The sequence below is a fragment of the Lepidochelys olivacea genome (genome assembly GCF_965140295.1).
Source record: "Lepidochelys olivacea isolate rLepOli2 genome assembly, chromosome: 25".
Lineage (NCBI taxonomy): Eukaryota > Metazoa > Chordata > Testudines > Cheloniidae > Lepidochelys > Lepidochelys olivacea.
The window spans coordinates 9,486,500-9,501,428 of record NC_140435.1 but is presented as its reverse complement, the minus strand read 5'-3'; the positions used below and the strand labels follow the sequence as shown (position 1 = coordinate 9,501,428).

At 52.9% G+C, this 14,929-nt stretch overlaps 1 protein-coding gene across 1 annotated transcript; it reads left to right on the top strand.

The window, feature by feature from the left end:
• Nucleotides 1–523: 523 nt before the first annotated feature.
• LOC311513193 (uncharacterized protein) lies at nucleotides 524–14,565 on the top strand. The gene is made up of 7 exons (XM_084614863.1): nucleotides 524–603; nucleotides 2,725–2,811; nucleotides 6,451–6,676; nucleotides 9,580–9,725; nucleotides 12,151–12,267; nucleotides 12,731–12,952; nucleotides 14,476–14,565. The coding sequence occupies exons 2-6, from the start codon at nucleotides 2,728–2,730 to the stop codon at nucleotides 12,947–12,949; spliced, it is 792 nt and encodes a 263-aa protein (XP_084470989.1). The 5' UTR covers nucleotides 524–603; nucleotides 2,725–2,727; the 3' UTR covers nucleotides 12,950–12,952; nucleotides 14,476–14,565.
• The last annotated feature ends 364 nt before the right edge of the window (nucleotides 14,566–14,929 follow it).

The window sequence follows — 14,929 nt, the reverse complement described above, 5'->3', positions numbered from 1 at the left end:
GTGGTGTGGCCCCATCGGTGTGGGAGCCTATAGAGAGACCTTGAAATCATTCCCAAAGGGTGCGGGTCTTTTATCCTTCTCTCCCTGCACAGAGGCGGAGGTGGAGATGCAGAATGGCACTGCCCTGTGAAGGTCCCCGTGGGAGAGGGTTTGCTAATGAAGCCTGCTCTGGGAACAGCTGCAGAAAGGCTGCGATACATCTGTTCTGGCACTTGAACCAGAGTGAAGAACGGGGAGAAGCAAGCAGTCTCGATTGCTGCACTACACTGTGTTTACCAGCTTCTGGCTGAACGGGGTAACCAGGGGTCCTGGTCCCTCCTCCCAGCACCGTCCAGCTGAATCCGCCCTAATAAAGACCTGTCTGCTGTATTGTTACTCGCTTTTATTCCGTCCCATTAGCTCCACTTCCTTGCGGGAGACCTTTCGAGTGCAGACGGCGCTTTCCAGAGGACTGAGTTCCCAAGACTGCTCACTAGAGGCCCTCTGGGTTTCAGTGAGAGCAGGCCCTCAGCTGGGACCCCACCCCAGTGCAGAGGAAATAAGAACTGGCCTAAATTTGTGCCCCAGATTGAAACGAAGGGGAGGTCTGCACTGCGATCAGAGGTGAGACTGCAGCCCCCCCCGGACGTACCTGAGTTCGCTTTGATCTAGCAGCGAGGGCGCGGCTGCAAGGGGGAGTCCGTACACAGGGCTCTGGGTGGAGCTGTACAAGCTTCACTGCGGATGTTCTTCAAGCTAGCTAGATCCAGGTGTGTAGTACGTCTACACATGTTGCAGTCATGCCCCTGTCTGCGGTGTAAACATACCTTCAGTCTGAACCTCCATTCAATTCACCCAGGCAAAAACGTGCCCATTCCCTTTGATGCATCTTGAGCTGAGCTGGGCTGGCAGCAGAGCAGCGGGAATGACCCCATGGGGACAGCTGCCCTTGGGGAAGTTCCAGATGGGCTCAGATCCCTCTGAACTGTTTGGCTAGGACCCCAGTGTGGGAAGTGTCAAACACCGCTGGCTTGCACTCCGCGTTTCAGATAAGCTCCGCTAAGCCCCAGAATTCTAGGTTGCTTGACTTAAATCTTTCCAGGGTTACCCCTCTCGAGCTGCAGTGTCCATCTGGAGAAAGGAAGGGGCGTAACAACACCCCCCTGTTAATATAATAGCACACTGTGAGGTGGGGTCCTGCTCCTCACCTCCTCCGTGTGGCCTGCAGCTTTTGTGGGACTCAGCATGGCAGCGTCTGGGAGGTTAGCTGAGTGGGAGGATAAAGTGAGGCTCAGACCTTCTTTGCCTTCCCCACCCTGAAAAGTAGAAGCTGTAGAAACATCACTATCCCAAAGTGTATTTTAATTGATGTGTCAGAATCCAACACGTGGTCTTGGCACCCTCCCCCAGCAAGGGCCCGTGGTTCGCCCCTAGCCCACAGATCCTCTTGCGGCACTCACATCCCATCTGTGCCCTTTGGCCAGCTGCCCTTTGGGGCTAATGATCCTTGCTGGAGATACTGATGCTTCTGTTCTCCCCCCGTTGTTGGTCTTGTCTACTTCAATTGTCCCTCAGCACCGCCCACCCCAAAGGTTCAAAAAATCAAAAGTCAGCCCCTCCTGAAACCACGAGACTTTAAAATATAATACCTCGGGAGGTTCTTTGCCTTCTGCTTTCTCAGCCTTTAGGTTGCACCCAGGCCACGTTTTCAAGCAATTTCTGCAATCTGAGAGCTAGAAATTTATTTTACCTATAGAAAAGCTGAGATTTTCGCCCATCACATGCCTCCAGGAGCTGGGGCTTTAAGAAAAACACCAAGTATCGTGATAAAGTCACAGACCTTGCCAACACAGGTGTCTATAGAGCGCCTAGCACGGTGTGACCCTGATCTCAGCTGGGGTCCGAGCCAAAGCCTCATTCTCCCCATTCTAGCGCCCTTCACGGGCAGGGGAATTGGTACTGGCCTTGGTAGTCACAGTAATCACACAGAGAAAAACCCTTGTGGTACAATTGCCCAGTTTCAGCTGGGCATATAATCAACTCCAGGCCCTACCTGGAAAGGGCCCCCATGAATTCATATTCCACAGTCACTGCAACAGCACCACCCAATGGCCCGATTTGCAAAGGTATTTAGGTGCCTAAAAATCCAGGCTGTCAATCCCACTAGGTGCCTATCTGCATCTTTAAGCACCTAAACACCTTTAAAAATCTGGCCCCAATTCTCCAGCCTCCTGCATCTTGTGTGGTTATTCGCCCCAGTGGGAAGTTGGTGTGAAACGCCAGCGGCTCACAAACCTGGCATCACCTGGGGGAAATGCCCACACAAAGAGCAGAGCGCCAGTGAATCCAGCCCAAAGCACATCCCCAGGGAGCCCTGATCTCCATGCTCCCAGGAGAAGTCCCCTAAGGCCACTCCCTCAGCTGGGGAAGCTCTGCCCTGCAATGAGGCAAAGCCTGCAGGGAGCTGTGCTGATTGAGTCTGGCAGCTCATCATCACAATGCAGAGCAGCTGGGTCAGAACCAATATGTAGCTAATGTGCTGGGGGGGTAAGGCCAAGCCAGGCTTCTGTCTCCTCTAGCCTGTCACTTGTCTTACAGCAGAAAATTGAGTCCATGGCCCCCCAGGCCAGCCCAGAGAAAAGAGAGCTCCCTCAGGTGACAGGGGCCAGGTTCCCTGGGAGGCAACGGGCAAGGTATGGGGGTGGGGTCTGGCTCTTCTAACTACCCTTCTCTCTCTGGGTTTAGGAGATGCCAGCTGTCCAGACAGACTCTGAATCCTCACTTGCCAGGTTCTTCCACCAAATTGCTCGGCTGGGGCTCTTCACTTCCCTGGTAAGTAACCCCCCACCAGTGGCAGTGCTGGGTGAATCTGAGCTGGGGGCTTGCCTGGTTTTAGGCCCTGTAGCTTCTCCCCCACCATGTTCCTCTTTGCTCCTGCAGCTTTTCACCTCTTCGCCCCTCCCCCTTGGTGCAGCAGTCCTCATGCCACCCCCTTGCTTTGTGCTCTAGTCCCTACCCAGCTGAGACGTTAAGGGTTTGCTTTAACGACTGTCTTGTGCCTGGCTGGGCTGTGGAAAGTTGTCTGCACTCCTGCCTTATGGCCACGAGAAGTTACTGTGGCATCTGCTGGGTAGGTGGCCTGGCGCTGACAGCTTGCTCCCTGGGATATAACCGGGCTGGGAGTACGCCTCCACCCCTGTTTACTGCGGCAGTTTTCCATTCAGACTCCCCCACTGAGCGCCTACCCGGCAGAGCTGCCAAGTTCAGGCCCCAGCCCTGACCCTGCTCTGGGTAGATTGTACCGGTTGTGGGACCGAGCCTATGGTATGTTAACGAACTTGCCTGTGTAATGCTGGGCTCCTGGGTAGGTTGTCACAGTGACTGGCACCCAGGACTTCTCCACCGCTTAAGCGAAAAGACCTGGCTCTGTTAGCCAAGGCTCACCCACTTCCATCTCTGACCCAGCCTCCATTAAAGGGGGACAGCTCTGCACTAAGTGGGGTCCCTCTGCCGATTACATCTTTCAACATGTGTGAAATATCTCCTGGGGTGCGGGACAAAACTTGACTGCCATGGCTCAGACCTGGGTTGCTCCTGGATTATAGAGGCCCCATTTTGTGCAAGACCCTGTGATGCCAACTTGCCAATAAGCTTGTACAAGAGCTGAGACAAACAGCTACATCAGTGTCCACTTCCGTTGGAAACAATACTTTGGATTAGTGCTGGGGAAAGGTGTCTGAGCCCCTGAGTTAAGTCTCATAGAATATCAGGGTTGGAAGGGACCTCAGGAGGTCATCTAGTCCAACCCCCTGCTCAAAGCAGGACCAATCCCCAATTTTTGCCCCAGATTCCTAATTGGCCCCCTCAAGGATTGAACTCACAACCCTGGGTTTAGCAGGCCAATGCTCAAACTACTGAGCTATCCCTCCCCCACTCCTGTTGCTCTAGATGGTAGCAGGAGCAGGGCAAAGACACAAGGCCTGAGGCAGTGACAAGGTGAAGTGCACCAACGCGTGGCTGGTGTTCACTAGCACTGGTGAGACCAGGGCCTGTGCTTTCCTGGCTCCCAGCCCAGTGCTCTTCCCCCAGAGCATCTTCCGGTGGGGAAGCCTTGTATCCTGTGATGTTGTCCCTGAGTGGACATGCCTGAGTGGCCCACATATGCAGACACTCTGCCCATCCCCTTGTTGGGTTGTGCTTCCTGCCTTGGCCTGGCATTACCAGAGCTCTTCCTGCACAGCCTTCGTTCTTGGTGACCGCTGTTCTCCTCTGGGCTCTGCCACCGCGTGGTGGCCGGCGGTAACCTCCCTGCAGGCTGGCAGCACTTGGTGCACATGACATGTGTCTGAGCTGGGGGCCTGGCTCGTCCCAGGCCCAGCCAACCGCCAGCCTGTGGCTCTGCCCACTTCCTCCTGCAAAGTGTCCCCCGCCTCCTGTTCTGGGAAAGGGGAGCCCTTGCTGGGTCAGGCAGTGAAATAGGTCCCTCTAGAGCCATCTTGCCAAGGCACGGGGCGGCTGGAGTAGCTAGTCCAATGGTACGTCTACACTGGACTTGGAGGTGTAATTCCCAGCTTGCAATCGAGCTAGCCCACTGGGAATAGTGGTGTAGCCATGGTAGTACAAAGGGCGGGGGCACCCTGAGTCCAGTCCCACCTGAAACCCTAGGTACTTACTGGGTGCCCAGCCCTGCCCACCCTCCAGGACCCACAGCTACACTGCTCCTGTTAGTGCACTGGCTCCATCAGAACTGGTGTGTGAATGCCTTGGTGTTCTGCAGTTACACCCTCCGGCACCAGTGTAGACGCACCCAAAGTGCTCCACCTGATCACGTGCAGAGCCTGTGTCCATCCCCACTGAACAGCAAGTGGGGCTGCCCTGTTGAGATTTCAACAATACCCTCCCCCACGGGCCAGACGCCTGGTCCTGCTGGGTCTGAGCCCTGTTCGCAGGATGCCTGGGTCCATCCAGCCCTGCCCCGGGCATGCAATGGCTGGGATTTTCAAATGCATTTGTCACGCAGGGACAAAAATCCATCCGAAGTCAAGGGGATGGTGCGCCTAGCCCCCCTAGGGCAGCTCTGCTCTGGAAAGTGTCGGTGAGGGCTGGCTCTCTCTGGAGAAAGAGCTATACCAGTAAAGTCCTTGCTGAAGACCACAGCACCAACAGAAGTCCTCCTGTGTCAGTATAAGCTGCATCCACGCTAGATGGGGCTGGCTCGCATAGCAGGACTGGTGAAACTTCTCTAGTGAACTGGACCGTAAATACTTCTGACCACCTCCCCACCCCCATGGCTCTGGCCAGGAGGGCAAGTGAGCCTGTGGGATGGCACGGGTCTGATCAGCCAGCTCCTTCCATGGGGCGCCCATGAGGCTTCACGTACCCCGCAGCCAACCTTGCTCTCCACAGGCCGGTCGTGAGCAGTCCGAAAAGGCAGCTGGCCCCCTGCCACGTTCACTTGGGCACTCACTGGCCCAGGCTCGGCTACTAGCGCTTCCAACAGCAGCGTGGGTCCTGGTGACTCTTTGGTGGGGGCAGGGGGAAGGCAGCTACCACCTGTAATGAACAAGGCCTCTCTGACCTGCCCAGGCCCCATCCCCAGGGTGCGCTCCCTGGATGACGTTATTACAAACACCTCCCTACACCCAGCCGATCGAAGCGAGGAGTGGGGAAGAGGTTACAGGTGCGGTGGCTTGGCCGGGGAGAAGAAGAAACTATCGCCCATGCCTCCCCACCCTGCTTCCCTTCCCGCAGCCGTCCAGGGACCCTCCGCCGTCAGAACTAAACTGAGAGCAGGGAGAGCTGACCCCTTCCTATCATCCAGCTTCTGGGAGGGGGGCTAGGGGTATAAGTAGCCCAGGCAGGGCTTAATTTGTGCCAGAGCTTGGCAGTTCATGGCCCCGGCACCTCTAGGCTTGCTGCTCTAGTTATGGAAGTGAAAAAATTGATTGTGCCCCAGCCCCTCTGGCGTTACAAATTAAGCCCTGAGCCCCTGGGACTCGGTGGAGGGAGGAAGTCATGAACATGCCAAACGGGAAGCCTCTAAGCCCCTCGCCTTTCTCCCCCAGCTGCTAGAAACTAGCCCTTCATCGCGGAAGGGTGCCCTGCAAAAATGACACTGAAACGAATGAAATGTAGCGAGCCAGAGCAATAAGTGCTTCCTAAGAGCAACTCCACAGTGCCTTCTTGCAATAATCCCTTAGGGGGCTGGGCACTGCATCTCCCGTGTTTGATTGCAGCTCTGCCAGTGGCTTGCTGAGCTTCGTTAACCTCTGTGCCCTGTGCAACGCTCCTCGGCCGTAGAAAGGGCTTGGCAGATGGATGGCAGTGAGCCTTGCTGGTTAAAGCCCTAGGATCAGCAATGAGTGAGGTGGTAGGACTCGAACCAACTAGGCCCAGCCTGCAATGATGGGGGGCGGATTTTACAACTCAAGTTATTTGAACGCTTTCTGATAGTCTAACTCGTGTTCTCAGGTCCGGCTTCTCCACAAGATTTCGGCCTGGGGTGGCTCCTCTCTCCCTGTGGAGAACATTGGCAGCCAGGACTATCACGCCCCTTCCCCTGACAGGCCTGTGCGGCGCGCCAAGAAGCGTCTTGGCAGACTGGCACACCTCCTGTTCGCCATCATCCCCTCCAGGTTCCAGCGTGCCCTTGGCTACCTGCCGGCAGACAGCATGGGTCAGAGCGGGATCCCTGAGGGTAAGAACTCTCCGTGATGCAGAACTAAGCAGTGGATGGGTGAGCAGCCTGGATCTGCAGAGCGTAAGGTGGGCGTGCATCAGGCCTGGCACATACGTGCTGAGTTGCTGCTCCTGGGGCACGAACCGTCGGGCGGAATGGCCCATGCTGCAGGGAAAATGCTCTCCTGGCTTCCTTTAGGTACCTGGTGTGAGAGACCTGAAAGGGGCTGGATTTCCCAAGAGCTGGAGTCTTACGTTGAGTACCCACACCCAGAGTCACTGGGCAGCCCTTTAAACCTGTGGTCCTGACCTTCCTGGGGGTGAAAGGGGAGGTGTTTGGCTGCCTCTGCCTGGCAAGCTTGTAGTGAGAACCTTGTCACAGGTCCCACAGGGTGAGCTGGTAGACGAGCCCTGCAGGCCAGGGGCTCCCAGCAATGATCTCTGCTGTAATATCTGAATGAATCCTTGGAGATTCAACTATAGAACTCCAGTTGAGCTGGTCTGGCCCCCGTGGCTGGGAGCTGCCAATCATCTTAGCACAGGTCCCCTTCCCTGTTCCCTGCAGCACTTCTCCCTCCTCTTCTGGTCCTGCGTAGACTACATGACAAAACGGTGTGCTGGCTTAATAGTGGTGACCCTCCAAATGGGGCTAGGCTGAGGCCACAGATACTTGGCCCTCCTGCTCCCAGGTGGGATTTGAACTGACATCTGCAAATGTGAGGGCTAGTTCCTCAAATCAGAAAATGTCCTGGCCCCAGTCCACCTTCTCCCGAATAACCACTGCTTCCTATGGGCTGACTGCTGGAGGAACAGTCAGGCTAAGCTAACGCCGCAAGTGGCTCACTTTACATCTGTCGGCAAGCTTGGAGTTAAGTCACCTCTCCTCCAGGTAGGAATCTGTTTGCTTAAAACCCTCACGGGCTCCCCTGGCTGGTACTAGGACCTACATACGTTTCCCTGTTGCTGGTTGGATAAAGTGGCAGCTCACTCCTGACTAGCTAGGAGACTCTGTGGGTCACCCTTCCTCTTGCAGGAGGGTCTCGCAGCAGAGGAGCAGAGCTGGATTTTTTAGGCAAGGCTGGAGCACTGGGCCTATGAGTCATGCAGCTAGTGTCCGGCTCTCCCAGAAGACATTAGTCTAGCTTTGCTGCTCATGTTGCATGGAAATGCCACTGCCAGCTAATGGGACTCAACGCTAAGCTGCCTAAATTATGCAAGCAAGACCCTCCCCTTCATTGTATGTGAAAAGTAGATGGGGAGTTAAGGCTTGAAACCTGGACTTCAGCTCCAGAAACACGGGCATCCTTTCCTTGAGCTCAAGCTTTTAATACACTAATGATCTTGAAAAGAGGGCAAGGAGTGAGGGGGATAAAATTTCCATTAGGCTGGAGAAGACCGAGGGAACCTAACCCAGGCAGGGGAATGAATAGCACAGTGCGGGGTGGAAGCTGGCATTGACAGATGCCAGCTGATGCATCATTCAGATTCTTTTTCAGTATCTGAGAGGGTCCTAAGTAACTGTAATGACTTGGAGAGGAGCCGGGTGTCACAGCGGACAGGTCTCTGCTGAACGTGCAGAGGCAGGGGTGGAAAAAAGTTAACTTAATAATTCTGCATAGGGAATAAGTTAAAGCAGTGGTTCTCAAACTTCTGTACTGGTGACCCCTTTCACATAACAAGCCTCTGTCTGCAACACCCCCCTTAAACTTATTAAAAAGTTTTTAAATTTATAACGCCATTATAAATGCTGGAGGCAACGTAGAGTTTGGGGTGGAGGTTGACAGCTCGCGCCCCCCCCCCCACGTAATAACCTTGTGACCCCCTGAGGGGGTCCCAATCCCCAGTTTGAGAACCCCTGAGCTAGAGAGCCCCTGAAAACCTTTTCTAAATCAATGCCTGTACTCCTGGCATCTTGAGAGTTCTTGGTCACCCAGTCTCAGAGCAGAACGAGAGGGGCTTCAGAGATGAGTAACAAATTATCAGAGGCCTGGAAAGGCTTCTGTATGCGTGAAAAGATGTGGGATGTGTAGTTTAGGGAGAAGATGGGCTATAGATCCAAAAAATGAGTGCTATCAAGGTCAGTCTTGAGCACCTACTTACTTGGCTCGTAACCAAAAACAAGGGACCATTCAACGCAATTACGAGGCAACACTTTAACGCTGGTAAATAAAACTACTTTTTTAACATTGGGCGTAACTAGCCTGTGACAATGACATTGTGGCAATAACTCTAGAGTCTAATGAATTTTATCTATCATATCAGATATAAGCCATCCTGCTTCAGGAGGGAATCCAATCTCTAGCTGCCTCCGATTAGGAGGAGGATGTTCTTATGCTCAAGCAAATGGTTCTAGAGTTGCCCAGAAGTGGGTGTCTTGCACTTCCCTGTGGAGCAGCTAGTACAGGCTGCCATCCAATAGGATGCTGGATGAGATGAACCCTGGTTTGGCAATTCTTTGTTCCAGATTTCCCAGGAGCACATCTCTCCCAGCCCTTCCCATGCTGCTCCATCCTTGTGGAGACTGACTGCTCCTGGCTCTGACTGTTCTCCCAAAGCCAGCAAAAGAGTTGGGTCAAGCCTCTGATTAAGGGGGAAGGGAACCAACAAAGGCTTCCCAAAAAGCAGGGGCCAGGGCAGGAGGGAGACTAGCTGCCAGTCCAACACTGAGCCAAGACATGCCTGAGCTGTGTCTCTGCCTCCTACCCAGGACCCAGCATCTTGAGGTCCAGCCATCACCTGGGTGAAGCTATCTGAATATGGCTGGCCTGTTAGTCACATGGCAAACCTGTTAGGCTATCCCTACTCTGGAGCATCTGGGGTCTGTGCCTGCCCTCTGGGAGAGCAGACTTAGGCAGTGGTGACCCTTGCCTCCATGGGGTACGTGCTCTGATACTACCTGCGCTGTTTGTGGCTTTCTTGCAGAGATCCAGAAAAGTCCAGTCAAGCCCTCCGGCAAAGGGAGCAAAAGGAAACAAGATGACGTGGCTCTGGAGGAGCATCAGTCCTGGGTGGAGATCTTGCAGCAAGAGCTGCCAGAGGAGGATGAGGCTGAAGACCCTACCTATGAGGTATGACGCACTTGCTGTTTGGCAGAGCCAGTCCCTGGGTGCTGGGTTATGCAGAACCACGGCATAGCTCCAGTGCACTGTTAGCACTGCTGTGTTTGCCCATGATGCTACATCCCTTTCTGAGCACTGAGATCTCCTCTGCTCTCTCCCTGCTGGGGGCAAGTGGACTGCTGCAAAGCATGCAACGCTTCCAGACAGCAGGAGGTGGCTTATGCAACGAGCCATCAGACGGGGGCCTGGCAGGTCTACCAGCTGCATCCCTCGCTGAGCCATGGGCAGTACATGGGCTGGATTCAGTAGATGTGAGGTCCTTTGTTTTCAGTTTTTTCTGAGTTTGTTGTTTTTTTTTAAAAAAAAAAAAAAAAAGTCCTGGATTTTACAAAAGCCATTTGACTTTTACTGATTGGCACTTCAGGGGCCAGAACTCCCTGGACCCAGCCGCCTGCTCCAGAAGGAGAGATGGTGGCTTGCTAACCGCCAGCTTTCCTTCCAGAGCAGGGAAATGGGTCAGAAGTACCAGCATGACGAGTGCCACGGTACGGACTGCGGTCGATCCCACGTCAACCATGTGCACGTTACCAGTTTTAGACCTAGTATGGGTAGTTCTCTGCCTTCAAAGCAAATGAACATTGGTGTCCTACTTTTCGTGCTAAAATGAGTCAAATGAAAAAACCATATCTCACTACACTTCAGAATAAGGCGTTTTTGAAAGCTTTTTAAAGAGATTTACAGAGAAAACTGCAACGTTCATTTTATGCAGTGGTTTTGAACCTCTTTTGAGTGTGGTGTGTGTGGGTTTTTGGTGGTTTTTACTTTTAAGTTTTGTAATAAACACTTATAGCTTCTCAGGAAAACTTTGTTTTGTTTAAAGGGCCTCTGGTATCCAAAGGTGGTCTGCTCCTCCCCTGGCAGACGCATCTAGTAATAATGCCCTAACTAGAAGGGATGAGACTAGTGTCTGCTCTGTATTGCAAAGCTGGGACCTCTGGGAGCTTAACTTCCCCTCGCCGGTGTTATCTGCATAACGTGTCAAGGTTCCTTCCCCACTCTGAACTCAAGGGTACAGATGTGGGGACCTACATGAAAAAACCCCTAAGCTTATTTTTACCAGCTTAGGTTAAAACTTCCAAGGTACAAACTATTTTACCTTTTTGCCCCTGGACTTTTATTGCTGCCACCAGGCATCTAACAAATATATAACAGGGAAAGAGCCTGCTTGGAAATGTCTTTTCCCCCAAAAATCCTCCCAAAACCTACACCCCCTTTCCTGGGGAAGGCTTGATAAAAATCCTCACCAATTTGCATAGGTGAACACAGACCCAAACCCTTGGATCTAAAGAACAATGAAGAATCAATCAGGTTCTTAAAAGAAGAATTTTAATTGAAGAAAAAGTAAAAGAATCACTCTGTAAAATCAGGATGGTAAATACCTTACAGGGTAATCGGATTCAAAACATAGAGAATCCCTCTAGGCAAAACCTTAAGTTACAAAAAGACACAAACAGGAATATCCATTCCCTTCAGCACCGCTTATTTTATCAGCCATTTAAACAAAACCGAATCTAACGCATATCTAACTAGATTGCTTATTAGCCCTTTACAGGAGTTCTGACCTGCATTCCTGCTCTGGTCCCAGCAAAAGACAACACAGATGGACAACCTTTGTTTTCCCCCTCCCACCCCCCAGCTTTGAAAGTATCTTGTCTCCTCATTGGTCATTTTGGTCAGGTGCCAGCGAGGTTGTCTTAGCTTCTTAACCCTTTACAAGTGAAAGGGTTTTTCCTCGGGCCAGGAGGATTTAAAGGTGGTTAGTCTTCCCTTTATATTTGACAATATGTCTGTTGCATTTGGCTACGGAAATGAGGCCATCGAACACGGACAGGCCATGATGATGAGTGTAGAGGTGGTATTGGCCCATGTGAGCCTATATTAGGGTGCTTACTCCCAATAGGGCTATTGGACTATGAGCGTCTCCAAACAGGAACTGTCCACCTGAGTGTCTGGGAAATGTCTGGCAGACCGTGGAGGCTGTTATAAAGCCTTTTGCCCAGTAGATGCATCTGTGCTGAGTTCTATCTGGACAGATCCTTGTTGTATTCTCCCCCCACCCCTTCCCTGTGTTGTCAAGCCCTGGCTCACCAAGGGGGCTGGGGAGGGGCAGATTCTGGAAGCCCAAAGGGCAACTAGTCAGTGCCCACCAAAAGCCAAAGGGACTTGAGCACCTAACTGCCCTTTGCACCCTTCCCCAGTCCTCATCCCCCCTTTAAAGGGAGTCTGCCCCCTTTGCTGCTTCAGTGGGGAGAGCAGCAGGCTCCTGCTGGAGCATTGTCCTCTGCTCTAGGGCTTGCTGCTGCTCCTCATCTTCCTTGGTATAGTTTGGCACAAAGCTTGTCCTCACCAGCACGGACCTCCTTCCCTCTTGCAGCAGACTCAATCAGAGACGGACAGCGAGGAATACAGGTCCCAGAATGACACAGAGACCGACCTGGAGTTTGAAGAGAAAGACGGGGTCCTGGTGCTGAAGGCATCACCGAGTCTGCAGGTAAGTAAGCCCCTCTTGATGGCCATCAGGATCACACAAGGGGACAAGCAAGGCCCCTTGTGTAGGGACTCTACAAGTGTCCATGTGATTAACTGGCAACTGAGCTGCAGCTTTGATGAATTATCTTGTCTTATGCTTAGCTGTGGGAGAGCATAATGATGGCACTGGACCAAAGCATGGATGCTCCTAAAGGCCACTTCACCAAAGTAAACCAAGCAAGATGTGGGTTTATGGAGCCAGCAGCAGCTGCAATGAGCCAGTTCTCTGTAGCTGTTCCAGCTGCTGGTATATCTGTTACGACAGGGCTGGGGGAGGCATAATCTCCTCTCACCACAACGCTTTAGAGTGGGTTTAGTCTGACTCTCCTGAGCCCCAGGTGCAAACCCCAGTGTTGATGTAACTGCCCAATTCTTGGTGCCGGCTCCACTCTGGACTACCAGACTGTGTGCCCTTGACTCCGCAGGGGACTCTGGATGGAGAGAACATGCTGGCTGCAGCCAGCAGCCATGCCCTGGAGCAGCAGGCTGCGGCGAGCAGCAGTGGTGGGGATGCCCTGGAGCAGCAGGCTGCGGCGAGCAGCAGTGGTGGGGATGCCCTGGAGCAGCAGGCTGCGGCGAGCAGCAGTGGTGGGGATGCCCTGGAGCAGCAGGCTGCGGCGAGCAGCAGTGGTGGGTTGAAGTGATTGGTAAGGATGTGTCTCCCTTGCACACAGTTACTTTCTCCTGGGGCAAGTGGGGATGGGTCTGCGCACACAGGGGCGCATTTCCCAGTACTGTGAGCCCTATAGGATGTTTTCCCTTCCCCTGGCTGCCCTGCAAAGGCAGGTGGGTGATGGGGGCTTGGACACTTCCTTTTCCAGGTCCTAAACTCCCAGCTGCTGAAACGGCTGGCTCCACTGAGGGCCTGAGCCACCACATCTGCTGAGCAAGGCCCTGGTGCCAGCTGTTGAACAGCTGTTAGCAGTGCCTCAAGCTAGTGGGGTGGTTCTACTGAAGGAAGGTCAAGAGCCTCACTCATCCGATCCATTCAGGTGAGTGCCAGGCAATGGGGAATCTGGCCAGAGGAGATGGTGTAGGCCCACTTGAGCATCAGGTGAGAGAGGAAAGCCATGCAGAACTGTGCTCAGTGTTCCTGCAGGGACCAGAGTCCGGGCTCCAAGGCCCAGTTCTGCAATAGTCACTCTGACCTTGGCCAATTCCCATCAACCCCTTTTGCTTCCATGACTTTCCCCATGGGGATAATCCTTAGACACTCAAGCCTTCCATCCCAGTGCAGGAGATACTTGGATGAAAGGCCCCTAACCTAGGAGAGGACTCTGAGTGGCTGTGCAGGTCCCAAACTTCCTGTGCCCACTAAAGCAGCTTGTTCCCATACACTGGACTGGCTTCCAGTGCTTCGTATTAACTTCTCTTGAAAGCACTAGTGACTCTGGTAAATTTAGATGTGACTGTATCCAACCTATTTAAAGCCCTAGTTCCTGAATGATCCATTGACCACCAGTGTCCTGCAGAGGACTTGCGGGTGGCTGGGCCAGCTGGCTGGTCACATGGTCCTATGCCCTCCATATCCACCTGCTAAGTTATGTTAAGACAGCTAAACATGCTGGATGCTCTGCCTGTAGGCAAAGGTCGTAGATGCTAAAGCTGCTATTCCCTCACCAGTGGAAAGAGGCAGCCCAATCACAGGTAGGAGGGCAGGCTCCCAAGCAGTGATCAAAGAATGATCCATGCACCAAAGTTTGGAGATGCCTGGCTTAAAGGATTACGAAACACCAAGCCTGTGCTTACCACCACCTCTTGTTTCCATCAGCAACTGACTGCAGCTTGCTCTGTCTGAACTTGACCAGGGCTGTTAGAACTTTGGCCATATTGGGGTCACCTGATCTGAGCTCTTCCATCTAGAGTATTAGTGAGAATCAGGACCTCTTGTGAGGTCACTTAACTTCCCTGCCTGCTCCCTCTAGCTGGCAGACCTAATTATCCCAAAAGCTGCAACCTGCAGTGTTGGTATTGGATGAAGTATTGGCCTCAGGCTTCCAGAGGTGCAGAGTGCTCCCAGTGAAATAGGTGGGGTTTGCTGGTGCTTGGCATCTCTGAAAATCAGGCCGTTACTGTGTAAAGCTCTTACCACACTGTGCAGCACAGTATCTGTTGCTGATCTCGGCCCGTGCATGAACTGGAATAACTCTTCTTTCCCCTTACCTCCTAGGATAAATGGGGCCCCTTGACTCCTGGACCAAGTTTCTATTTTTTCCATAGTGGCTGCTGTGGCTTTGAAATGCGTGCTTCTCACCGAGCCAACTTTGCCCTGTGACTGTGGATTAAACTGTCTTATAAAATGCAATGTTAATATTTTGGAACCTGTGATGATAAACCTTTTTTCCATGTAATTTCAAAAGCAGTTTGGCTCTTCTCTGCCCCAGAGCTTGGCTGGCTCAGTAGCTGGGAAACAGAAGGTGGGGGGGGGGGTCACTGCTGTAGTTCGGTCTTGGGGTACAAAGCTGGGCTCTGCAAATAACTAGATGGTAGCACTTTAAACCACAGCAACAACCCCCCTCTTTCACGATGGGTCCCAGCCCATGTTTGGCAGAAGAATGGCAATGCTGTCCTCTGAATATCTCAGTTCATCCCTCCGTCCAGCACAAGGGGCAGTTCAGCAGATG